We start from the raw sequence: 23,758 nt of genomic DNA on the forward strand, positions 1-23,758 counted from the left end.
TCCAGCTACCCGCCTGTCTCTCTACAAGTGACTCCCCAAAGCACCTGGCTAACTGTGTAAATGCAGATTTTGCTCAGTCTTCCCTTGAAATCTTAGAACTAGTAAGGGGGAGCTGATTCCAACTGCACAGATATGTAACATAGACCTGAGGGAGCACTGGGGCTCAGCTCCAGGGGCGACTGAGCGCCGGGATACAGGTTGGTGGGTGGCACTTACTGAGGGTGTGTTTTGTAGAGGGTTCCGTCCATGCCCACTGTGGTGCGGAGCCGGGCCAGCTTCTTGTTCTCTCGGAGGCGAGTCAGGATGCCGGCCAGAGCGGCCGCGCAGAGATTGGCCGAGCGGAAAGAGACGATGGTGCATACGTGCTGGACGGCGATGCAGTCTGACTCAGAGGGGTCCAGGCCCAAATCCACCAGGATCTCTCTCGTGTTAGCCAGGCCTTCTTTACTCCTAGCCAGGGGACAAGAATGAGAGGCCCACACTTCCCCATGCTGTGGGTGTCCTCCTGGGACGTGTGCTCTCGGGATGGTGTGCACCGTCTCATGAGCACACAGTATAGCCAAAGACAGCATCAGCAGTGAATAGAGCTGCTACCATGTACCACTTCACGCCAGGTACCTGCTAAGGCTCTGGCACGCAAGTCAACTCATCCGATGGTCACAGGAACCCGGAGGGAAGGACTTCTTAGAAGAGGGTGCAGGTGAGAGGGCTGAGACAGGGGGTGAGTGGCTTTTCTCTGCTCACAAAGCTCCTTGTCCTGGAGCCGCAGCCTGGACTCTGGCAGTTAAATTTCAGAGCCCACATTTTTAAGCACCCCACCTTCTACTGCCACTCAGGGTTCATCCCTGCCAAGCTCTGGGCAGATGTGAACTCTACACGTTAGACTGACTGCAGGGCTCAGGGTAGGGCTGGGGGTTCCATGCCCGAGGAGCAGGTTTCTGACCTGATTGAGCTAAGCTCCTTCATCATGCCATTGCGGGGCTTTGAGTGTAAAAACTCAAGTCAGCAGATTTGAAGGCAGCCATGTTGGGAGCCCATAGAAAAGACTCAGGTTTTTACAGCAGGGCTTAGGAACTCTGCACCATACAGGATACACGGGTGCCACCATATCATAAGCAAAACTATACGCAAATGTGCAATTTGGGGTAAGTATCCAGGACTTGACTTGAATTTCTCAAGGGATCTGTGACACTCACACACACACACCCAAATTATTACTAGTCAGCATTCAAGGGAAGAAGAAGGCAGGAAATCATGGCAAGTAGGTGGCTTTCTGCCAGTGCAGTCCCTGGCTAGTGACCCACAAGGGTGTGACACTGAGCCACATCAGAGACTTCTAGTTGTCTGAAGCCAAGCCCAGGACTGAAACCCCCTGCGAGGGAGGAAGTCTGGTCCCCACTGTTGTTCCATCACCTGAGTACATGGCACTGTGGCCACCAACCCCAGCCCTCTGCAGAGTCAGGGCAGCAGGGGATGCCCCAGCCCTCCACAGAGGCGGGAAGGAGGGACACCCCAGCCCTCCGCAGAGTCGGGCAGCAGGGGATGCCCCAGTCCTCCACAGAGGTGGGAAGGAGGGACACCCCATCCCTCCACAGAGGCAGGAAGGAGGGGGACACCCAAGCCCTCTACAGAGGCGGGAAGGAGGGACAGCCCAGCAGCTTACATTTCCATGGCAGCGACGTGCTGCGTTTCGATCTTGCCCTTCGTATGGAGAGCGGAAGATTTTGCACCCCCAAACAGGAGACCGACTTTGGCCATCTTCAGCAAGATGAGTCTGACCAGCTCCCCCATGTACAGCCCGCTGATCATCTTCTCGAACCTGCGATGGGATGAACGGGTCAGTGCGAGCGACCCCTCAGACTAAACAGCGTGGGCTCCCAAGCGCCATTGCGTGGGGGAGCCATTCCTACTTTGACTGTGAGGAACCACAGTGCTTCAGATTTCTATTTTCCTAAGTTCACTCGACCATCACGTGACATCAGAGCAAAGATCCGGGTGGTTCTAACCCCCCCACATTGAGGTTCTGTCTCAGAGAACCTGGTGCTAAGATTTCAGTCCGGAATGTCCACTGAAGGCCGATTTGTAAAAGGCCTGCTACTTAGCCTATATTCGGGAGGTGGTGGCACCTCACCCACCATTAGGGACATATTCCTGAAGAAGAAAGTGGGACCCTAGCCCTCTCTCTGTGTCACACCCAGTCATGAGGTAAATGGTTTCCTCCCCCACATATATCCACTATAACATGTTCCCTGGCCACGGGCCCAAAAGCAGTGAAGCCAGCTGGTCATAAGGCTATAATCCAGATGTCACGCTTCTGCTCTTGGAGTAGGTAGGTGAGGAACTTCCCAAACTGTGAGCCAGGTGAACCTTTACAAGCTGACTAGCTTAGACATCTGTTGTAGTAACGGAAGGCTGATATGAAGCTTGGAGAATCCAGAGAAGGCCCACCATGACACAGATGGAAGACCTCAGGAGGTGGCCCTTCCCTCTAAGCCTCTACATTGGACTGTTTCCTGGGCTGAACAATAATACAACTGTTAGTCTTCAAATATAGAAAGATGCAATTTCCAGAACTATTTGTTCTAACCAGACTTATATATTGCAATATAAAAACTCTTAGACCATTGGGTCTGGAGAGATGGCTCAGTGGTTAAGAGCATGTGTTGCTCTTCCAAAGGACCTGAATTCAGTTCCCAGCACCGACATCAGATAGCTCACAAGCACCTGTAACTCCAGCTCCAGGGAGAGGGCCGGTCCAATGCCATCTTCTGGCCTCTGTGGGCACCTGCATTTACCCCTGCACGTGTGCATGTGTACACATGTTGTACATATATACACACACAAATAAAAACTAATTTTTTTCAAAAATAATCATCTTAAACATTGAAGACACAGAAGGCAAGCAAATGAAATTCAGGTTGGATTCAAGTGGGAATTCTTCGGAGTGAAGCAGAGATAAACGGAAACCATAGTCCAATGAGCATCGCTGCCTTGGCTTGTAACGGCTCATAGTGACAGGGAAGGAACTATGTGCGGGTATCGGGCCCAGCCAGAGAAAACGCGATGAACTGTAAAGGGTGCGGAAGGCACAACATGTAGAAAGGACAGCAAAGCCAGCTGTGTCGTGAGCCTGGAGGAACCTCAGCACGAGGCAAAGAGCAGCAGCAGGCGCCAGAGCAGCTGGTCTGCAGGCCATTGGCTGAAGCTCTAGAGGGGCGTGGCCAAACAGCAGACATGGTGGCTGTTGTGACGAGGCCCTTGAGGATGTCGGGTGGCTGGGAAGCCCCAAGGAAGCATACACAGGAAGCCCTGGGCAGAGTCCTGCGATTTCTGTGCCTGGCTTTCCTCAGTGCACACTCACCTACATACTCCAAGACAGAAGCATGGCATTTGGTTCTCAGCCTTATCGGTAGAGCCTTGGATGCGCATACATACCCCAGAACTATGGACTGCATAAGAATTGTGGTTAGGATCTAGGGGGACTGACTCGCTGTGGGGACTGACCTTCTGGGGTACAGAGAGAGCCTGAGTGAGCAGGGACTGCCAGGTGCTGATACCCGGATGCTAACAAAGGAGCACTCACAGCTGCTTTCCGGGGTTGAGTGAGCCCAGGTCCAGCTCTCTGTCAAACTCGGTGCGGATGTCCTCCAAAGCCCCGTCGTCCCCGAAGGCCCCCCACTCCGTGTTGATACACATCCTTCCCTCGTCCCCTTCCACAAGATCGATGTTACTCATGTCCTCCATGTAGCATGCGTTGGTGCCTGTTCCTGGAGAGCGGACCAGAGACAGACAGATGGGACAACAGCAGGTGATGCCGTGATTGGCACGTGCCTGTCTCAGTGTGAAGTGGGGGTCCTGGAAACGTTAGGAGCTTAAAGCGGTTCAAGTGGTCAAACCCCCACACCCACTCAGCTTAGGAAAACCAGGCCAAGGAACCCCTTTTAGAAAATCAGAAAGTGCCCCTGGCAGAGGAATGGGAGGCAGAGACATCGCTATCTGAGTGCAGTGTAGGAGCCAGGAATGGTGGCATACACTGGCATGCACCAACCCCCCAACACACACACACACACACCCTGTTAATCCAGCCAGCAGGATGGTGAGTTCAAGGCCAGCCAGCCTGGTCTACAGATAAAACCCTGTCTCAAAAATATTACTTGAATATATTATGCCCCCAGCTGCCTTCTCACAGGCTCCCCCTAGCTGCTGGATACTGCGGCCCCTAACTTTCGTGTCTCAGGCCCTGTTTGCACCTCTGCCAACAGTTCAGTGGCCTCTGGACAGGTTATATCTACTTCTACCCTTGTCCTGGGAATCAGTCTCAGTTCCAGCCCAAGATGGGAGCATAGTCTTAAACACAGGCTAGCCTGAAACTCACTAAGTAGCCCAGGCTGACATCAAAGTTAAAGCAATCTTCCTGTCTCCAGTCCATGAAGGCCGAGATTACAGACGGGAGCTATTATGTCCAGCTTCCGCTGCACTTCTCAACATACACAGGAGAGTCCAGGGAGGTTCACTGTGAGCCAGCACTGAGCACAGAGCCAGCACAGCATGAAGAGTCGAGAGAGGGAAGGAGGGGGCCGGGGATGGAGATGGGGAGAGACAGAATGGATGGAGGGAGAATGGATAGGGGGTGAAGATGAATGACGAGGGAGGGAGGAGGGAGGGGAAGAGGAAAACAGGAGGATGGATGGATGGATGGATGGATGGATGGATGGAAGATGGAGAGAGGGAGGATGAATGCAAGGGAGGTGTTGTGGTTTTGTCTTTTACTGTTTATTGTACTGCTAAGTGCTGGGCTCCAAGATTTGGATGTAGTCTGCATATAGCCTAAGGAACCCTGCCCCCAGTTAATTCTGATTGGTAAATAAAGATGCCAGTAGCCAATGGCTGGGGAGAAGAGACATGGGCGGGGTTTAGCTTTCCAGGTTAGAGAAGCAAGGTGAGTCACCGCGGTCTAAGGGCCAGGAGAGCGGCCCAGAGGGCTGCCCAATTGGGTTAAGAGCAGCCCAGACGGAACATAGTAAACAGTAAATACTAATGGATGGAAAAGTAGATTCTAACAGCACGGAGGGCAGGCAGTTGCTCAGCTGCTGTGCTGTACAAGGCTTGTTAACATATAAAGATGTGTGTGTCTTTCATCTAGGAACATAAACCATTAAAATGGGAAGGAGCCCCGGGTCAGGATTTATTAAATACTTTTCACAATAGGAGGGGGTGGAGGATGGAGGGAGGATGGAGGGAGGATGGAAGGAGGATGGAGGGAGGATGGAGGGAGGATGGAGGGAGGATGGAGGGAGGATGGAGGGAGGATGGAGGGAGGATGGAGGGAGGATGGAGGGAGGATGGAGGGAGGATGGAGGGAGGATGGAAGGAGGATGGAAGGAGGATGGAAGGAGGATGGAGGGAGGGAGCGTGGATGGACAGAGAGAGGAAGGATAGAGGGAGGAAGGATGGAAGGACCGAGGGAGGGAGGATGGAGGGAAGGAGGACAGAAGGACCGAGGGAGGGAGGATGGAAGGAGGCAGGAGGGATAGACAGAGTAAGGGAGGATGGAGGGAGGGAGGAATGATGGACAGAGGGAGGAAGGGCAGAGAGAGAGAGAGAGAAGGTGATGTAGATGCAGGTTTCTCATCTCTCCGTGTTGTTCTGCAGAAAAGTGGCAGTGCCCTTCATATTTGTTTAGATTTTACTCAAACTCAGCCCCAACCTCGTCCCCCTCCCTCCTCCAAGCCCACTGAGTTACCGATGATAACGCCGACTTCACAGTTGGGATCATCATAAGCACAAGTCATCATGGTCCCCACAGTGTCATTAACCAAGGCCAGGATGTCCACGTCCAGGTCCTGGTGAACAGAAGGCCTCACGGGTCTCAGTGGTGGGAAGCTGTACTCTCCCCACCCCCACCCCCCCAACAGGGAACATCATCACTAGACACTGCCTGCAAGAAACAGACTTTGTGAAGTTTCCGAGTCTAGGGGAGGGGGGAGGGGCTTATGTTTCTGCACTGAGGGAATGGCTTCTGTGGAGGGGACTCTATGGGCAGCCCCTGGCATTTACCCCTCGGGGAGATAATGGAAAACATATCTGTCCTGGGAATAATGGTTATTTCTAAAAGAAAACATGTCATTCCTGGTCCACAGGGCTCTGGGAGGCAGCAAGCATGGGCTTGACCAAAACCCATCTGTCTCACATGGATTTCCTACACTGGCCAGTCATTGTACAATGGTTCCCTCAGAACTGGAGGGCTGTTTTAAAGTGAGAAGAAAGAATTGGACGACGACACATCAAAGTCCTCCTTTGAGGTCAGGGGATCAGAGTTCCATATGGCACACCAGCCCCCATTCTAGAGGCGCACCCACCAGCTCAGCCGAGAACGATAAGAACAGCCCCTCTTCTCATCAGGTGACAAATAGTTTAGCTTTTAAGTGTCTGGGATTCTTTGTCTCTCTCTTACTTTTGCTGCTATATAAATGATTGTAAAATATTGTCAGAAAGCAAGCATAGACAGCTATGAACGGTGTTCTTCGGGCTCTTTGGAATCTGTGTGCTGGTTGGTTAACTAGAAATTGCCCCCAATACACGTGCACGTGATTTCACCACTACACTCCACCCTAAAGAGGAGGCAAGGCGGGGCTTAAACACAGCCCCAGCTCAGGTTAACCTTCCAAGGAAGGCAGGTTGTAACATCTAGGGCCCCAGGCAATAAAATGGTTGTCTGCCTCTTGTGGTTCTCCAGAAGGCCTGTACTCATCTTCACTACAAAGGGGACCCTGCCAAGTTCTCCTTCCAGAAGGATGTACTACAAAGGTCCCCAAGCCAAGGACTAGGAGGCTTCACACCAAGGTGAACCCCTTCTTACCTTGTGCTTTTTCATGGCGGTTGCCAGGCGGCTCACCACGTCTGTGTCCTGAACTCCCCGGGCTTTGAACTTCTTGGTCCATGAAAGCAGGAAGCCCTGTGAGGATGCTTTTGGTCAGTGTACGGAGGGAGGTGTTCAGGCTGCGCTGCAGCAGGCAGACAGCCCTGGCTCTGAGCCCCACGGGCTCTGCTCTCTCTGTTCAATCACTCTGATTCTCTGGGGTTTGATTTTCTTTCTAATTGATGCCTGATAATTGCATGGATTTAAGGGGTATGGAAGACGGGTTCAGTGCGATCCAATCAGGGCAACCTCCACAAACACTACACACGGTTTTCTGTAATGAGACTTATCTAGATTTCAAAAGCAAGACCCAGAAGGCAGAGGCAGAGGCAGATGGATGTCTGTGAGCCAGCCTGATCTACAGAGTGAGTTCCAGGATGGCCAGGGCTACAACACAGAGAAACACTGTCTTGAGAAAACAAAATGAGAGATGTGTAGTTTGTCCTCTGTGCCTGACTTATTTCACTGAGTTTAATATTCCCATATACTCCCACAGATGACAGAATGGCTTCCTTTTGATGGCTGAACAGTATTCCACTGTACAGGGGTGCCCTCCCTTAATCTGTTCATCAGCTGAGAGACATTTGGGTTTATTCCATCTCTTACAAAGAGATTTTCTTTAATGTTGCCTTGGGGGAATATTTTAGAAACAGAAATACCTTTCCTTTCTCTCCCCCCTTCCCTTCTCCGTCTCGCTATGGTCCCGCTCACTCCGGCCCAAAGGTTTTTATTTATTTATTATATGTAAGTACACTGTAGCTGTCTTTAGTCACCCCATAAGAAGGCATCAGATCTCATTATAGATGGTTGTGAGCCACCATGTGGTTGCTGGGATTTGAACTCATGACATCCAGAAGAGCAGTCAGTGCTCTTAACAGCTGAGCCATCTCTCCAGCCCTCTTTACTCCTTATCTCTGTCACCAGAAGCACAAATGCTGAAGAGCCTGAACTCTGACTCACAACACACGGGAGCCAGGAGTTCCTTATTCATATAATAGAACCCACAAGCACACTTGCACACTTCCCCTCCCCCACTTCCAGCTGCACAGGGAACTGATAGGAGAGTGACCCCTCTGACCCCTCCTCTCACACCCTGGGCTAGGGTACCATGGTGGTGTGTATAGAATGCACAAGTTGTAGGTCCCCCAGAACTAGCTCGGTGCCACCTTATAGGGACTTCCTGCAGAACTTAATTTCAACTTGGAAAAATGGTTCTCAAGTTGAATGAACGATCATTACTTACAAATGGCGTTTCTTATCTAAATTCACAAGGAATTACAGGCTTCCCCCCAACCCCAGATGAGAAGAGAAACTTGGAGATTAACAGACTTGCCAAAGTCCACCCACCCAGTCGACAGCAACTAAGCCCAAGCCCACAAACTCCCCCAGACACCCCTCTTCTAATCCCCTAAGTTATGAATGAAGAAATAGACAGGAAAATACTCCAGGAGCTCCAATGGGACCCACCGCAGAACTCAGACCCACAGTTGGCTTTTTGTGCCACACTGCCACCTTGAGGCCACAGCAGGCCACTTCTGCCTTCATAGGCTCAGGCAATATCAGAAGAAATGAAGTGGCTTCCAACTTTAGGTGCCATGAGACAGAGGCAGGGGGATATCCATGACTCTAGGCCAGCACTGCATCTCCAGGCGGCCTTGAGATGTGCACTTAGGGCCCAACGAGCCCTCCTTAGAACTACCTAAAGCATCCCATCCCTTCGAGCTGTGCACGTGAAGCACAGAAATCAAGAGCCCATGTCACCCCGTTCTGTCTCACATCAGCAGAAGACAGAAAGACCAACAGACCAGAATTCCATGCTGCTTCTTGCATGCATCCACACGCTCCCACCCTCCCGTCTTACCTCTTCCAACTTATTCTGTCTGCAGGGAAAAGAAAAGGTGAAACCTAGAGGCAGCTTCTTATGCGTCAGATTTTTGGTCCTCATGAAATCTGCCAGACAGTCGGCTACGTAGTCAAAGAGCTGCCAGAAAGAACACAGGCACAGGGCTGAGGTGCCGCCTCTCGTGGCTGGTACCCAGGCCCATCCCTCCTGCCAGTACCTCCGTGCCATTCCCACGGGTGATTTCATTGGTCATTGGGTAGAACTGGCTCTCCATCTGGACATTTTGCTTGCCCTCTTGGGAGACTTGCACCTTCAAGACCCGAAACTTGGATCCTCCGAGATCCAGGGAAAGGAATTCCCCATTTTCTATGAGAAATGAAAACAGTCACCCGATCTGTGAAGATTCTCCTGTGGTAAAAAGCCGGACATACAGCAAGCGCTGTCCAGTGTCACAACCCCCTGTGGATTAGTAGCATCATAGCCTGAGGGTTGGGGAGAATGGTCTTCAGTCTGCTCCACACAGGAGTGGGCAGAGCTGGAACGGGAGCCGGGTCTACCTGATTCTGCTCCACTTGGTCAGGCTGGAGAGGATGAGCAAGCTCGCTGGGAAAAGGCACATGTGACCCCATCTTGTGAGCAAAGGGTGTGTGTCTGACAAAGAGCCTCAAGAGCAAAGCCTATACCCAGATGCTGTATCTAGGAAGGAAGCTGTTGTACCAATCACCAACATGAGCTAGAGAAGGGTACAGCAAAGAGAAGCCAGCCTCCCACAAGCCCCGGTCCTCGAAGGAAAACAGTCCAGAGGGAACAGCAGCAGGGACCAGATGGTTGACATTAGGATGCCAAGAATACTTAATTTAGGGGTAGGGGTGCACAATCTCTCCGATAGGAGCAGATGGTCCTGCACCCAGCTGGCCCAAGAAGGATGCTACAGAAGGAGACACAGAATGATACGTGTACTGGGAGAGGCACCACACACTGATGACACCTATGCAGGACCCTCGACAGTCCCTTTGATGTCAGTCACATGTATGGGAAGTTCTAGATGTATTTATAAAGAACTATCTGCCCGCAGGGTGGTTTCATAGGCCAGGTGTGCACACAGAAAGGAAAGCCCATGCCTGCAAACCCCAATAGCAGGGTCTGATGTCACAACATGGCAACCTTGGCGTCCTGTATAGCGAGGGTCAGCTGGACAGTCTATTGCCGCTCTTGAGCCATGAGAGGTGATGCCCAAGAACATCTCTAGCAGACAGCAAAAGCAGAAGACATAGGGAGGAGGTCCCCAGTTCCCCCAAAGCTGAGTGCAGAGAGGTCCCCGCTTTAGGATTTCCCAGAGATCTGTGTGCTTCCGTCTCAGTCTTTCCATGACAAACACGCCCGGACTATGTTCCAGAGGTTTCTCTGTTCTGGCAATCTGAGAGTTAGAAGGGTGATGCTTAGCTGACCAGAATAGCGCTGTGCAAACTGTCACACATGTACCTCTCTGGAAACCTAGCCGGCTGAGTCAGAGGAACGGCCTGGAACTCTGCATTCCTGAGCACACCCCCTGGCTAGCTAAGATGTCAATCATTTATAGACCCAGCCTGCTGGAATTTTGTTTCAGTGGAAGCAAGCAGAGATTATCTCCCTAGATTAGCACTGAACGGCGCCCGAGGGAGTGGCTTAAGGTTTATTACTGGGTCAAGGAATCCAGACACAAAATCCTATGCATTTATCTCATCCACACTGACAGGCGCTCACTCTGGTTATTCTGTCGGGGAGTGGGGCAGTCGGGAGGAGGAAGTCATGCAAATATTCACGGAGCACTTACTCCATAATCAGTGTCAGGTGCAAAGATGACAGGGTGTGAGCCCCCTGAGAAGGTGTGAGCCCCCTGAGGAGCTTATCAGAAGTACGGTGCTAAATCAGACAAATACTCTGCTTGGGAAGCTTGGGGGGTGGGGGTGGGGAGGGAGCAAGGAGGTGGGGAGGGAGGCCTGTGGAGTACGGGAGTAGGGTCACACATGAAAGGTGAGAACCCTCCAGTTCCCCACAGAGGGAGTCAGTCAGCAGCCAGGCAGAGAGGAGAGGAGAGTGTGTCCCAGCGGGGGATGGGATTGAGTCACAGATGGTGAGAATGAGCCATAGAGAGAGTTTAAGGAAGGCAAGGGCAAATCTGATTGAGAGTTTTGAAAAAGGCCTCCAGCCAGTGGGTGTTGTTCCACTGCAGGGATTCGAGGTAGCAAGCTGAGAACTGGTTAGTGTCAGTTCCTCCCTCTGTCCTTATCACTGTGCAAACACCTCGCTCACCGTGTGACTCAAGATGTCATTTCAGTGGAAACAATGTGGTATGATCCCTTCCATGTGGTATGACTCTAATCTCGGAGAAATGACTTCCTGGACCCTGGGGGAGGGAGGCCCTGCCCAGGCAGGACTAGAGAGAGTGGTAAGGACAGCCTTTCATAGCAATTATTAAGAAAATGGCCGCCAGTTGTGGTGGCACATACCAGTAGGATTTGCTGAAGGAGGCAGAGGCAGGAGGATCATGAGTTCGAGGCCAGCCTGGGCTACACATTGCTGGGCAGTGGTGGCACACACCTTTAATCCCAGCACTTGGGAGGCAGAGGCAGGTGGATTTCTGAGTTCGAGGCCAGCCTGGTCTACAGAGTGAGTTCCAGGACAGCCCGGGCTATACAGAGAAACCCTGTCTCGAAAAACCAAAAAAAAGAAAAAAGAAAATGGCCTTCCTCTGCAGGGGCTACTGAGAAGGCCGTTGGTAAATTGAGGGATTGCTGCACAAACCTAGGGACCTAAGTTCAATCCCCAGCACCTACTGGCTAGTCGCTGTGGCACATGAAGTCAGAGAGGAGGATCCTGAGATTTGGCAGCCACCCACTCTAGCCAATCAGTAAACACTAGGTTCAGTTAGAGACAGCTATTGAGGAGAAGCTATTGAGGAAATCCCTGAGAGTAACCTCTGACCTCCACACTCACGTACACACACGCACCCATACTCACGTACATGTATGCCAACATGCACACAACCATGCACAAAAGAAAACAACCTCCCGAGGTGGGGAGGTGGGGTTCGTTTCCCTGAATAAAAAAATAAAAAGGAAAGGCCATGGCTGCTCTTAGGGATGGTGAGGACGGTTTATTGTAGATAATGGGAGAGTCCAGAGTGGACATGGCCCTAAGTTGCACTGTGTGGGAGAAGGACAGGGGGAGGGAGAGAAGAAGAGAGGAGAACCAGGTGCAGCAGCCTGGAGACCCAAAGGCACAAAGAGGGTGGGTAACCAAAGAGGTTGGATTATATAGGAAAGCACAGCTCAGCCCCCTGGGCTGGAGAATTTGGGGGAGGGGGCTGGGTATGCCAGCCAGGAGGGCCCTGAGACAGATGGGGACTGAGGGATACCTGGAGAACCTGGTGGGTAGCCCATTTAACATGGCTCTCAGTCATTTGTCCCAGATTTGAAACCTAATGTTCCCTAAGTCACTGCTGGGGTGTGTACCTCCGCTTCTTTCCTACTTCCTAGTACAGTGTCTCCTACGGGCACCTGGAGACCAAATACAGAGATTTCTGGAGGCCCGTATTCCCCAGAGGAAGACGTGGAAACCATGTCTAGTAATTGCCCTGGTGCATTTGAATCTTCTGCCACAGCAATATGAAAACCAGGTCCTGTGGCCCTGGGACTTGTCACCCTGGTCTATATGAGCACATCGGGCCTTAGGACTCACCCTGATGCCCACCAAAGGGTGGAGACAGAGGTCAAGGGGACAGCCTGCTTTGTAGGAACAAAGAATCATCCCATTCCAATCTGAGATGGGTGTCGTCCATGCACTGCCTGGTGGCTGGGAAGGAGACAGATGCTAGCTACAAAGCCCTCACTCTTAGTCCCTTGGTCCTAATAAAGAAAGGTCCGTGTTAGCTTCCTGACTAAGGGGCCCAGAGTTCCATGTTGCACACGGCCCCTGTGCTCATGGGCACACTGACGAGACTGCAGGCTTCCTCCTGTGGCTCTGTCTGCTGTTTGATTCAACACATTTGAAAAGCCAGTCTTCATGGGGAAGCAGGAAGTCCCTTGGCTCTTCCACTGACACCTACAAACTGGTGCCACGTTCAGTGGTCCTAGGGGTTGCCAAGGGCATTCTGACTATTAGAGACCCTGGGCCCGGGGGACCTAGGTGCCACAGAATAGCATGGCACTGTATCATGGAATGAGAGGCTATCAGAGGATAGTGATGCCGGGTGTGTGTCCTGGATCGAAGAGAACAAAGATGTAAAATTTGGGAAAGAGTCTCATCTCTAAACTTCAGGAAGCAGCCCCACAGCCACCAGACTACCCAAGGCCACTTTCCCTTGCTTTGGAGCCATGCCCAGCACAGGTTAGGAGGACTTAGACCTGGCGCTCCTCACCACCCCACACACGCCCCGTGACTCAGGAGTCAGATGGCCCCAGACGACCTGTCAAGGACCACAGTCCCCAAAGCACACTCTTCTAGTGTCAGTGGCAGCGCCCAGATTTCAGAATAGGGTTACATACATCTCTTCGAATCACATGTTCCTCTAGGTAGTACATTACCCACAAGCACCCCCTGCAAAGAAGGATGAATGGCTCCCCCAAGCACTGGTCCCCAGAATTCTGTTAATCCAACTGGAGGTCCCCTAAGAATACCCCAAACTTCAGTCTTTGTTCATTCAATAGCTCTAAGGCTTTGAGCACGGATGCCCCAAAACTGGGAAAGCCTCATGCTTTCCAGTCAGACCCAGTAACAGCTGTCACCCCATGATGTTCGAGGAGGATCACATGCCAGAGAGACCTTAGCATTCTACAACGGCACTGTGTGCTCAAGAAAAAACCAGCACTACTTTTTTATCTTATGGCTTTGCCAGGACTGAAGTTGGTAAGGTGGGTGGGAAACTCAGAAATCCTTCAAGAGAGCACTAGACTATGGCGGTGGGCCAAATGATGCCCCTCCTCTCCCCCAGAGGCTCACATCCTGATCTCTAGGTCATATGTCTATATTAGGGTATATGGCAATGGTGAATCGAGGTTGTAGGTTGCAGGCAGACTCAGAATCAGCTGACCTTTACATTGGGAGATTAGCCTGGATTATCTCAGTGGGTCTGATGTAATCACAGGGCCTTCAGATTTGGAAGAGAGACACAGAGGGCCAGAGCTGTAGAAAGATCTGAAGACACACTGTTGGCTTGAGGATGAAAAAGGGCAGGGCAAGGAACATGGGTGCTTCTAGATGCTGGAAAAGGCAAGAAATCAATCTTCCTTCAACTGTCTCCAAAGTTTCCAGAAGGAATACAGCCCTGCTGACAACGTAACTTTAGCCGAGTGAGACCTATTTCAAACTTCTGTCTTTGTGAACTACAGCAGAATGTGTACTGTGTTAACCCATGATATCTATGGGAATGTAACCAGAGTCTCCAGGGACCGTGTTTAGGAGCCACCATGGGTGGACAGATCTTTTGCTCAGGAAAACATGGAACCCAGGTCCTAGTGGAGACTTACTGGGGTCATCATCTGGGCCTGGATGGACTACTTCAGAGTTCCTGGGCTCATGCCCAAGAGCAGAACAACAACAGTAACCCAATACATAAGAGCTGAGACTGTGGCTCAGCCATAGGGACTTGCCTAGCATAGCCAAGAGCAAAAAGAGCCAAGAGCCAAAGCCCTGGGTTTGATACCCAGCCCAGTATATGGATGGGTCACCTTCTCCCATTTGACAGATGAAGAAGCAAGGCTAATGGCTGCCTGAAGTCTCTAAGGTGTGACAGAGCTGGACTGGAGCCCAGATTCCTTGGATGGCCGCATAGTATTACTTCCCCACACAGGTCCTTTCAGTACTTACTGTTTCTAGCCTGGGATCTAAAGGCCCAGGAGAAAAGGCCACATACCATTCATTCAACACCTGTGTCAGGGGCTAGTATTTAGGAAATGCTCAGAACAGTATGGTAACTAAGCCCTGGCTTCTGGAGACTGTCACCCACAACTGTGGAAAGGGTTCTAACAAGCCCCTATCCTCGTATGGGGCTTCCTAGTGAGAGGCAGTGGGTGATCTCTGGGCTTCACCTGGAAAATCAAAGTGCAACAACAGGGGTGGTGTGGGGGAGACTCTGCAGCAGGGGAGCAAACACAATGAGCGAGGATGCTGTGGACAGAGGGAAATCCAAGGGCCTCTGCTGCGAACCCCAAAAGTGTTCAGTTAGTGGGACTGGGACAGAGGGAGATGAGAGGTTGGAAAGGGACGGAGGCAAGCAACGGATACTCATCAGCTAAGGAGCTGGTATAGGAACGGAGGGAAGGGGGTCTCAGTCAGCCTGAGCCCCGCTTACCTGAGCCATCTGGAATGGCCCTGACGAACGTGGGCAGCATCTTCACTGAGGCAGTGGGGTTGGTGTCCTTCCCTAAGCCTTTCTCCATCTCGGCTTGGAACCGGGCCATGATGTCTTCAAGGGTCTCATCCGAGAGTCGCATATGATACAGGAACCTGTCCACCTGGAACAGATGTCGGGTTGGCTAGGTTTGGCTGTTGCAGGTGCTTGCCCTCCCAGCTGAGGCTGTGAGCTCCAGTTCTATGAGCAGGTTCCTAACCTGCACATCGCCAGCAGGGAGGTGAGAAAACAGAATGTGAGCTGGATATAGGGCAGGTTGATTTCTGTCAAGCGCAAACTGAGGTGGAAGTAGTTCTTCTGTTTCAGTCCTGGGAAGCGGCGGGGTGGGGTCGGGGTGGGAGTGGGGAGTCGCCATGTACCACTCTCTCTCCACTGTGAAGATTAGCCATACCTCAAATCTCAGGTATCTACACTTTTCTCTTTGTCTAATTTTGTATTTGTTGTTGTTTGAGACAGGGTCTCACTGCATAGCCATGTAAACCAGGGTAGCCTACAACTTGCTAAGTTGCCCAGGTGGCCCCCAAACTAGTGATGCTCCTGCCTCCGTCTCCTGGGATTGCAGGTTTGTGTTGCCATGCCTGGCTTACCGCGGAAGCTTTTTTCCATCCAACCAACATATCCAAACACATTGCCCTTTGTTCATTGGCTGCTAGTTAGCTTAGAAGGAAATTTGATTTCCAATTGCAATCCTTCTCTGCATCTGTTACAGTTTGAGTGAGGTAGTGCTGTGATCCTAATGCAGATGTTTTGTTTTGCTTTTTGAGACAGAGGCTCTCTAAGTAAGTCTAATTTTTAAAGCTACATCAAAGCCTGGCCTGATGACCTATTTCTGTGATTCTAGCACATCAGCGGTGGAGGCAGGAGGATCAGGAGCTCAAAATCATCCTTGGCTACAGAGGGAGGTCAAGGTCAGCCTGGGCTATGGGAAGCCTCCAGACAGAGAAGCCAATCATGTCAAACTGTCATTGAAAATGAGATGTCATTTAAGTAACCAGGATAGAGGCGGAGGACCACTGCTCTGAAATATGGGGAGTTATAAAAATCTCTTGAAGAATTCCGTCCCCTTCATGGTAACATGACAGATTAGGAATGGCAGGAAAGTGTCTCAGTCAGCTGCTGATGCCAGTCTGGATTCTCAAACTCATGAGGAGGATTATAGATAGTCTGGAGGAAACAGCCTGTTACATTTATTTGACATCATCTCCTCCCATGGGGATCCCAAGGAGGCCTGAGCCCAGGCACACTCCTGGAGGGAGAACAGAATCCAAATCAGAGAACATGTGTTGCATTCTTCAAAAAGTGTCTTTTTGGATATCACCCCATCACCCTCCATGACCCTTTAAGGTGGTCAAATCTCAGTCTGTGGCTGAAGATGAGGCAGACAAGGATCAGAGCCTCAACAGGACAGGACTACCACACTCCACAGGCACACCCACAAGCTCCTGCACCAAAAGTACAGGCCTTACATCACCTTTGTCTTCTTCAGCTAGGCCTCAGAGGCCCAAGATGGCAAAATGGCCCCCTGATTCTGGGGCCTGGGGAGAGGGGCAGAGAGAGGCCAGAAAACTATCAGAGGCCCACCAACAAACAGAGGACAATTGAGCTTTCAGTGCACTTGAGAAGATAGGATGTAACCAGGTCATGCTCCATTAGGCCTTCCTCCTCGGCAGTTGATGACTAATTGGTTGGCACAAACTCGCACATATGGAGAAAACTGGGTAGGAAGGGCATGACCCAAGTAATTGGGGCAGAGGAAGGACAGACTGCTCTATGTCGGGACTCTGCTTGATTCTTTACTGTCCTGCTAAAGAGCCCAGACAGAGCCTGAACCCACTGCCCTCAGCCTGAGCCTAAAGAACTTCTCCAGACACACACAGACTGCCATCTGTGTACGACAGGGTGGGCAGGGGTCACAGGTAAGCTGCCAACTAACCATCAGTTAGCATCTTGAGTTGCTCTTTCGGTGAGCACTAGTCAGGGAAGAATGTCAACTTGGCGGGGGGGGGGGGTGTTGTTTTATTCTTTGTATCTTCCTAAAGGTGCAAAGTTGCTAGGAGGAGCCCAAGGCATGTCGGGACAGAAATGAAAAAGCCCCATTTTCAATCCAGTGATTTGGAGCATGTGTGAACAGGACACATGTCCTGGGCACAAGGACGTGAGTGACAGGAGCCCAAGCCCACTTCCTTAGAGTCTTCCAACCAGAAGAGAACAGAAGCTCTGGCAAGCTTCAGAGGGGTGGATGACAAGCCTTAAAGCTCAAGGCTGCTCAGTTATAAAAGGAAGGAGCCTGAAGGGACCCAGAGGATCGCTCAGTCCAAAGGTCTCATACTCCGAACTGAGTCATAAAAGACGTTCCACACTTTGACCTACTGATTTCACTTCTGAAATTTATTCTCAGAAAACGATCCCAAGTAGGGAGAATAATAAATATATGCCACTGTTGCAGCAGTTTGTTTTCCCCCATTGAGGAAATTTGGTTTGTATGCTGGGTTAAATCAGGGCGTCGTTTCTGGGGAGAACCTCAATACTACTGTCTTAATACAGTAATGTTTTAGTTGCTGGAAAGAGTGTTTTGAACTCTTCCTAATAACCAACAAGAGGGACAAGTGAGACGCCATAGGGCACACGGACTTGATGTGACTCGGGGAAGACATTGAAAGCTGATCATGGAGATAATGGAGACATATGTGCAGAGGCAATCAGAGCCGATGCAGAATGCGTGCCAGCCTAACCGTAAGAGCACACCATGAGCACACCGCGAGCACACCGCGAGCACACCGCAGGGCTGCCTCCAGTGCACACACGAGGGCTTGGGACTTGAGGGAAATTAAAGGTGGGTTCAAGTGAACATCTCCATAGTTTTGCAATGTTGACATACTAAACTGTGAACACACACACACACACACACACAGAGAGACAGAGAGAGAGAGAGAGAGAGAGAGAGAGAGAGAGAGAGAGAGAGAGCCCAATCTGCCCTGTTCTTATGAATGAACCATCTGTGAGAGTCAATGACCGGGTGCAACCCAGCATTACCAATAGGTCAAATACATCAATATATTGAACAGGAAATGAATGTCAGTCAGTGGCCTTCTTTTTGTCTTCATGTCATTCTGAGCTTTCCAAACACGGAGTAAGGGTCTAAAGAGTAATCTTTGAAGGCAAGCATGTCCCTTGGACCTTGACAACTCCAGGGGCAGGAAGTATGCAAACTGTCAGACAGGAACCACTGAATTACCACTCAGACAATGTACTTTTTGGCAAGCAGTTTTCGACCTGTGGAGAAATGTCCTCCAAGCTCTGATTCAGACTGGTTACAAACCAGTCTACTCACAAGCCCAAGGGACCTGCTGGGCTCTTGATTAGGGTGGCTTCTGGGGACCCCAACTTTCTTGCTTTACACAGTGAGGATGGGAACTCAACCCAGGTATTGACTAAGGCTGGCCCTTCTTGCAGAGGCTCTGGAATACATTGAGCCTGTTCCTGGGCAGGTGGACAAGCATGCTCCAGCTTTATCCCAGGCTAGCACAAAAGGCCAGCCACTATAGAGTCAGGGAAATGATGTAACTGCAAACTAAAGGTCTCAGTCTCAAAGAATCCCCTTAGGGCTGGCCTCTTTGCCCAGCAGGTAGAAACATCAAGGAATTCTGAAACAGGGCTGCAGAGGACTTTATACCCCTCAAGCAGTCAGCAGAGGGGCTTCTGGGAATCTAGTCGAACAAATGACAGAATGAAAGTTAAAGCAGATGGGTTTCTACTCTCTGGCTTGCCCTGGCTCTTGCCGACTGTAGACAGGGGAAGTCTACCCACTAGCACAAGGGGGCTACAAGGGGGCACACTTCCTCTTTCGAATTTTGAAGGCTAGAGGAGGCATCTGCCAATTTCAGTTTACTGTTAGTGCCTGGCTGCCCTTGGCTGAGTCTGGTTGCCTGGAGGACTCCTATTGCCAACAGAGATGCTACATGCCTCCTCTTTGTAGCTGTCAGCAGCCAGTGTGACCAGGGACACAGGCTGGCATCATTTTAGCTGCCAGGAGAGAATCCTGGCGTCATCAGTCAACTATAGCCCATCTTGATTTTGTAGCTGGGGCAAAGTAGCCAAAAAATCCTCACTATTACTAGGACAATAGGACATGCTAAAAATTACAACTGGGAAACTAAGACTGTAGTCTCAGACCAGTGCGGGCCATATAATAAGACCCTGTCTCGCCGGGCAGTGGTGGCACACGCCTTTAACCCCAGCACTTGGGAGGCAGAGGCAGGTGGATTTCTGAGTTTGAGGCCAGCCTGGTCTACAGAGTGAGTTCCAGGACAGCCAAGGCTACACAGAGAAACCTTGTCTCGGAAAAAAAAAAAAAAAAAAAAAAAAAAAAAAACACACACACAAAAAAGACCCCGTCTCAAGACAATAAAATAAACCCCACGTTTCTCTTGGTGCCTTTATGTGATTTCAAACAGGCAAATAATCAGATGCACTTTTACAAGTTCTGATTCTTTATAAACAGCTCACTTCCATTGTGGCCTCTCCCCTAAATGGCCCTGAATTGGGCACAAAGTTCCTGGAATTTTCTGAAGACTTCCAATATCCCTTATTTGCCAAGAGGCTCTGACTGAAAGCCAGGACGCGGGACAGTAAGGAACATGGGACACTTGCTACCTCTTCCTCACTGAGACATTCACTGGTATTGGCTCCTGGTATCTTTTCCAATAAAGTCTCTTAAGTACTTTTTCCTTTCCATGCTGGGTCTTGAACCCAGGACCTCACAGAAGCTTGGCAAGTACTCTACCACTATAACTATCCCCCACTCCATCCCCCAGCGCCTTAATCCCTTTTGCTGTTGAGAGGGAATCTGTTGGGTCTGTCAGTGTAGACTGGGCCAGACATCTCAGCTCCAGAGTCCTTACCTTCTTAATCTGGTCCTCCTTCAGCTTGGTGAAGTAAAACGCCACCAAGTGTACTGCAAACATGTTCCCGAGTTTGGTTGTTCCCAGACAAGCCTTCCGTACACTCTCTGGCTGCGGAGTGCTGCACGCCTCTAGTTCGGGCAGGGAGGTGGGTGCCTGGACTAAATACTTCCAGCTGCTCGGTTCAATGATTAAACTTCGCCCGTCTTTGGTCCCTCCCTCTGTCACACACTCAATTGTCTCACAGGAGGCTGTGGTGGGAGCTGTGGGCAAGCAGAGGGGAGGCTGGGGATTGACGGGTTACTTGACTATTTGAGAACTGGGCACCACAAAAATCTTGTTGCTAAGTGACACGCTCAGGCCTGTGCTCCAAACCCACTCAGCCAGGGAAAATCTTGTGAGAAGTTGTGGGGGCAAAACAAAGAACTAAATCCCAGTTCTAGGATTCCTCTCTTCTCAGCAAGGTAGACTCCTGGTCCCCCTAGACACCATCTTTTGTTCTGTTTTTTGTTTGTTTCTCTGTATAGTCCTGGCTGTCCTGGAACTCACTCTGTAAACCAGGCTGGCCTCGAACTCAGAGATCCACTTGCCTCTGCCTCCTGAGTGCTGGGATTAAAGGTATGTGCCACCACTGCCTGGCTTCTGAGGCACCATTTTAACTAAGGTTGACCAATCTCCTGGTCCTGCAGATTCCAGAAAGAAAAAAGAAAAATAAGACTGAGACAATCCCTCTACTGTGGCAGATAAGCTTATGAAAACCAATCAATACGACACAGTGGTAAGCCAGACAGCTTGGGGCTGGTGTGTGTGTATGTGTTTGGGGGTGGTATTAAGAAAGAATGGAAGCCACCAGGCCTTGCTGGAAGTGCTGGGCAGGAAGGGTGTGCTGCCATTGAGACACCTAGTTTTCTTGCCCACCGCTCTCATCATGCATGATATGAGAAGGGTCTGCCATGTGGAAACAAAACTCTTTGCTATCTTCCCAGCCACTGGCTAGTTAGTGAATTCAGTGAGGCTAGTGTTAGCAGCCACTGCCATGGTCTGGTCAGGGACCTTATTCGTCCCATCTTATAGATCAGATAGCTGGCCCTGAAAGGCTTAGTGACTTCCTCGAAATCACGGTTGTGAATGCTTCAGCCAGGAAACAACGCCAGAAATATGATTCCAGAGCCCAGCTCATGACCAGAACTCAACGCCAACTCTCAAACGTGTCTCCTTCCACCCAGTGCTCGTGTGGGAACTACTAAGACTCCGCTAGGTTGAAGTTTCAGCTAGCTGGAAAGCTAAGCACAGGCAGCTCTTCAATAGACTCTACCCAATAGGGAAGGGGGCTTCTTGAAAAACAAATTCCCGACTCTAGTCTTCCAAACACTAAGAAAATGCACTGTAAAATCCACAGCCGACTAGATGGCTATGGGCACCCCAGAGTCTCCTGTCTTCCACTGACCAGGTGGCCTCTGAGTAATTATGCTGTGTCATTCTGGTCAGCTTATAGCCTGAGCTCTGTCTGCTCTTCTGCTGCACTCTTACCAATGAAAGCAATGACTGACCACTGCCTGGTCAGGGACCTCTCACAGCTACCTCTTCAGAAAGCACCGCAAGTCTGCCTTAGGCCAGTCTTAATGAAATGATTACATACTTTCCACAGACTGACATAACAGCTTCCCCAATGGAGAAACCTCGACCCTTTCCATCTGTTTACCCCCAGACTATGACTTTTATCTCCTTTGCTTATCGCACAAGCAAACAAAAGGTTAACCTTCAGTTTCAGCTCAGTTCCAGAAATGCAGAACTGCTGGTACTCAGGAATGGTCTCAGACAACATCCTGGGCAGCCTGCCTGTCCAAGAACCATGCTGGTACCTTTATTCCCTCTCAAGCGCCTGTGTGCTGAGTCATCCTCTGCAGGCTGGGATATGAGATTATGACAAGGAGTGGGCAGAAGGAAAGCAACCGTAATCAAAGATCTCTGCGGTCTCCAGTAGCCTGGGAGGCAGGCAGGCAGGCAGGCAGGCAGGCAGGCAGCCTATGGGATTTCAGAGGCAAAGGGCAGCAAAGGCTTTCGTGTTATAGAGCGTACTGTGTGTTAAGCTCACGAGCATTTACCCTTCAGGTGTGCGTTACCCGAGCAACCCGAGGCTTAGTGACTATTAAAGGTCACGTGCATCCAGAGTCATCTGGACAGGCCCAGACTGCTTTATGGTCTCGAGATAAAACAACTGGCTTGCCATTTTCTCACAGACTATCCCTTGGTATGTTTTACCCTTATTAAAGCTGTGTAGTTAATCCAGAATGTCTGGGTGTGAAGTCATGGACTTTTGCTTAAGGACACGTGATTATTGTCACTGTTGTAATAGCCAATACGGATCGCCCACTTGACCTAGGACCTCAACCAACACAGCAAGAGAAGCTCTCTATACACACACACACACACACACACACACACACACACACACACACACTTCCATAGAGCTCTGCTTGAATCCATTATGGCCTCATCTAAGTCCACAGCAGCATCTGCTCTCCTTTAGGTCCCAAGCCTGGCAGGAGGTCTAGACAGCCCAATAAACCCTTCCTATTTACTTAGAAAGCATGTGGGGCTTACAAGGTGCTTTGCAGTACTCATCCCCACAGCAACACCACACTTCCCTCTTTACAGATGGAGGGGCAGAGCCCTAGATTCCCACTGGTATTTGGTGGAACAGAAATTCCAACACAGGCAGTCCTGCACCAGAGCACAGGGAGATCTGGGAGCCTGTTTGGAAGTACAGCCCCAGGCCCAGAGAGCAGTGGAAAGTGCACGGGTCCCAGGCTCTCCCTTTGGCTCTTCCTTCCCTCAAGGTGAAAGGCCAAGCTCACAGATCCACAACCACCCTGCTGGTCGCCCTGACAGGGAAGGGGAATTAGAGTGCACACAAAAGGCAGGTGGGCTTCACTGGGCACAGTAACATCACCACCTACTGAGCTCTTCTCACAGCTAGGACCCTCCTAAAATTCCTACTCAATCTCCTCCCACTTGGTTCCGGAGGAAAAGAAAAGGAGTGTAGCCTTTTTCATCCATTCAGTAAAATATAACCAGAAACCATGAGGAGGGACCTGTTCCATTTACAGTTAGGCACAGTTAGGAATGTTGTCAAAATATTGCTACTGGCTGGGTAGGGTGGCACATGACTTCAGTCCTAGCACTCAAAAGGCAGAGGCAGGTGGATATGTACTAGTTGAGGCCAGACTGGTCTACACAGCCAGTTCCAGCCAGCCAGGGCTACACAGAAACCTCAAAAAGAACAAAACAACAACAATAACAATGACAAAATTCCTGTTACTGTGTTTGCACAAGAATGTGTGTGAGCAAATGTCCATACAAGGGAAACCAATGAGGAACATCCAAACTACCACCAGGACAGTGACATCTGTCTTCAGAGGCTAGCACAGCGAAGCCAAAGTCCAGCAGCTTTCTCAGGAATGCCACCTGTCAAGGTCTACAGACTTGTTGCTCACCTCAAAGACAAGGAACGCTGAGGAAGAAGCTAACGCACTGGTCTTTTCAAATTGCAGCTCAACACCTGAAAACAGATGACAGAGAGACAAGCCACACGAGGAAATGCGTAAATGTGATTCGTAAGGCAGAAGACAACCAATTATAAAAGCAAATGAGACTTCTGCTTAGACATGGCAGAGACCCAAGAGCACAGGGCTGGAGAAGTG

General features: G+C 50.5%; 1 protein-coding gene across 1 annotated transcript in view; it reads right to left on the reverse strand.

The window, feature by feature from the left end:
• Positions 1-20,203, reverse strand: part of Hkdc1 (hexokinase domain containing 1) — a 41,124-nt gene extending 20,921 nt beyond the window's left edge. Inside the window, exons 1-9 of the mRNA XM_028776861.1 lie at positions 20,055-20,203; positions 15,094-15,256; positions 8,980-9,128; positions 8,781-8,900; positions 6,860-6,955; positions 5,744-5,843; positions 3,584-3,767; positions 1,664-1,819; positions 217-450 (exon numbers count right to left, since the gene is read on the reverse strand). Coding sequence (XP_028632694.1) covers positions 217-450; positions 1,664-1,819; positions 3,584-3,767; positions 5,744-5,843; positions 6,860-6,955; positions 8,781-8,900; positions 8,980-9,128; positions 15,094-15,256; positions 20,055-20,117 — 1,265 coding nt within the window. The 5' untranslated portion in view covers positions 20,118-20,203. The remainder of the gene's footprint in view (positions 1-216; positions 451-1,663; positions 1,820-3,583; positions 3,768-5,743; positions 5,844-6,859; positions 6,956-8,780; positions 8,901-8,979; positions 9,129-15,093; positions 15,257-20,054) is intronic.
• Positions 20,204-23,758: the final 3,555 nt, after the last annotated feature.

Source organism: Grammomys surdaster, unplaced genomic scaffold (genome assembly GCF_004785775.1).
Source record: "Grammomys surdaster isolate TR1022 unplaced genomic scaffold, NIH_TR_1.0 273, whole genome shotgun sequence".
Classification (NCBI taxonomy): domain Eukaryota; kingdom Metazoa; phylum Chordata; class Mammalia; order Rodentia; family Muridae; genus Grammomys; species Grammomys surdaster.